The sequence below is a fragment of the Anopheles cruzii genome, unplaced genomic scaffold (assembly GCF_943734635.1).
Source record: "Anopheles cruzii unplaced genomic scaffold, idAnoCruzAS_RS32_06 scaffold03076_ctg1, whole genome shotgun sequence".
Taxonomy (NCBI): domain Eukaryota; kingdom Metazoa; phylum Arthropoda; class Insecta; order Diptera; family Culicidae; genus Anopheles; species Anopheles cruzii.
In genome coordinates this window covers 1-2,489 of record NW_026456661.1, presented here as the reverse complement: position 1 = coordinate 2,489, position 2,489 = coordinate 1, and the positions used below count along the sequence as shown (strand labels likewise).

The 2,489-nt window shown below is 52.7% G+C and overlaps 1 protein-coding gene across 1 annotated transcript; it reads right to left on the bottom strand.

Moving 5' to 3' along the window:
- Nucleotides 1-295: 295 nt before the first annotated feature.
- LOC128276926 (serine protease inhibitor 28Dc-like) lies at nt 296-1,994 on the bottom strand. The gene is made up of 2 exons (XM_053015386.1): nt 1,435-1,994; nt 296-1,343 (listed from the first exon to the last, which is right to left on the bottom strand). The coding sequence occupies exons 1-2, from the start codon at nt 1,992-1,994 to the stop codon at nt 452-454; spliced, it is 1,452 nt and encodes a 483-aa protein (XP_052871346.1). The 3' UTR covers nt 296-451.
- Nucleotides 1,995-2,489: the final 495 nt, after the last annotated feature.

Sequence of the window (2,489 nt, the reverse complement as noted above, 5' to 3'; positions counted from 1 at the left end):
AATTTGAATTCGAGAATAGACTCGCAAATGGAATGCTCATGATGCCGTTTTCCTCGACACATCCGAATGCTGCCTAATGAATAGTTAACAAACACAAATACCAACATCCATTTAGCTTAAGCATAAAATTTTATTGCCACTTCGAGAACGATTTTACCCAATGGATATTCCATTGTAACCTGGTCCTAAATACAAACAGTACCTGTCTTACAAGATTCATCTCACTTAAACTAGCTAATACCGTCAATTTATAAGTTACACAATTTTGCAGCCACTACACTACCAGATCGCGCCTTCCAGTTCCGGTGTTTTGTGAGAATAAATAGGTATAGAAAGCTAGCACGTAACCCTAACACATACGACTCTTTGGTCTAACACTAAAGGACTGGCGAGAGCCCTGGGAATACTTCGGTAATCAGTTTCGGACCACTCTTCCACGCCAACCGATGCTTTATCGGGGATCAAATACAGGGCCGTAAAACAGCGGCAGTCCGGTGGAATCGTGTCTGACGTACAGCAGGAACGGTGTGTTGCCATTGAAGAACGCTGGCGAGCCGATGCGATCGATAAGCGCAGCCGTAGCAGCGGCCCCTTCGGTTCCTTCCTCATCAACCGAGAGGTCCAACTTGTGTATGATCTGGTTGACGTACGGTTTCTGGCCACCGTTGCTCGCCGGAAACATGTTCGTCAGATCGCTCTTGGCGGGGCTGAAGATCGAATTGAAACCGAGCCGCTGGAAGGACTGGGTCAGATCGACACTACTTCGCAGGTGCATCTTCGGCAGTCGGACGCTCGTCTTCTGCAGCTTCATGCGGCCGATCAGCGTGTCGAGCGTTTTTCCATTGAGCGTAGCCTGAAGCCGTCGAATCGCCGCCCGGCTCGAGTTTGCCGGTTGGATCAGATACATGGTGGTGGTGTCGTCCCGATACGGAAGTCCCAGAATCGTCACATCCGCCGCATCGCGGGTCCGGTGGAACGGTAAGCAGGCACTGAGAGTCATCAGCTTCACGCGGTACGACGGACCATCGAAACCGTCCGGGAAGAAGGGACCGTCGCGCGTTGACAGCCCGTCGAACTGATTCCTCCACTTGGCTTTAAAGTAGAGCGCATTCGCGACCACCATCCCGGAGTTGCCACCTAGCGGGCCCTCGATCATTTTGTTGATCTTGCCAGCGGTCATGTGGCTCACCCACTGGTTGATGGTCGCGGGTGCGTCGTCCGCGTTCAGGTCCAATGGATGGACCAGCGCGCCGTAGATTTCACGCGCCAGCCTCACGTACTGCTGATGAATCGGTAGCCCAGTTTGGTAGAATATGCCGTTGGCCACCCGATTGATTTGAGATCTAACGGAACACAGAACACGCACACAGTTAAAAATGTAGCCAATCTCCAACGTAGGAAAGGGTCGTACGCAGCTTAGCTGGTGACACTTACTTTGGGGCCGGAGTTGATCGTTCGTCTGCGTCATCGTAGTCGTCCTCCTTCGGGCAGGTCTGGCGGCGCCATGGTTCCTGCAGCGCATCGATCGGTGTCGGTGACATCAGGTTAGCCAGTACGCCTCCGTAGCTGCGGTGTAACTGCTTCCACTCCATGCCCGGCGGTATAAGTACCTTGCTGAACTCGGCATGCGTGGCCCCCTTCGAGCCGAGGTACAACAGGTGGGCCACCATGGAGACGCTGAGTGGCGAGAACAGCTCCGCCTTGCTCTGCTGCTGCACCATCGTGTTGCTGAGCCGTATCATGAAATCCACCACCGACTGCGCTACACGCGGATCATTCTGCGGTGGCTGGGCGAAGCTGGTGCGTGGCTTGGCAGTGCGGACCGGAGCGACCGTCGTTGGGCCCGTGTCGACTCCTAGCCGCGACGCGAAATTCCGCGTTGTCTTGCGTACCAACGGTGTGTAGCTGGTCGTATATCGGCGGGACCACTGACCATCGGCCAATGCTACCAGCAGAAGGCATAGCGTGAACGAAACTGGTTGGTAGGACTTCATTGTAGCTGTTAAATAAAATTAGGAACAGGATTATTTGATTATTAATAAAGCGGATGATTTAGTGCCGAAGACCTCAGAAAGCATCCAGAGAGTCGCAGAGGGAACCAGAAGTGACCGGTTTGTGGGCGTGATCTGTTTCGCAACTACTGCAACGTTGGCACTTGTTATTCGCCTTTAACTGGTACGAAACACACAAACAGGCCTTGCCAGTTATCGACGGAAATTCCCAAACCAGCGGAAAATACACCGTGGCCGCGTGACGCCTGATGTAGAGTCGTGCCTCCCGTAGGCAGCGATCATAAATCTGCAGTTCAAACCAAACACCGCACATTGCCCAACGCTGCAAACGACGATGGTACGTGATGGAACGAATTTTAATTAATATAAAGTTCTGCGAAGTGTCTCAATCAGGAGATGGCATTCGAGGCACGTCGCCGCAGGCAGCAGTCAGTGATCGAAGGAGAACGAGAATCGCAATTGACACAAACTCTTGAT

What these genes read in the sequence shown, in the direction of transcription:
- LOC128276926 (XM_053015386.1), bottom strand. Translation starts at nt 1,994, where the DNA reads ATGAAGTCCTACCAACCAGTTTCGTTCACGCTATGCCTTCTGCTGGTA. An exon ending in CGATCAACTCCGGCCCCAAA is followed by an intron (nt 1,344 to 1,434) that starts GTAAGTGTCACC and finishes GTGTTCCGTTAG; the next exon opens with ATCTCAAATCAATCGGGTGG.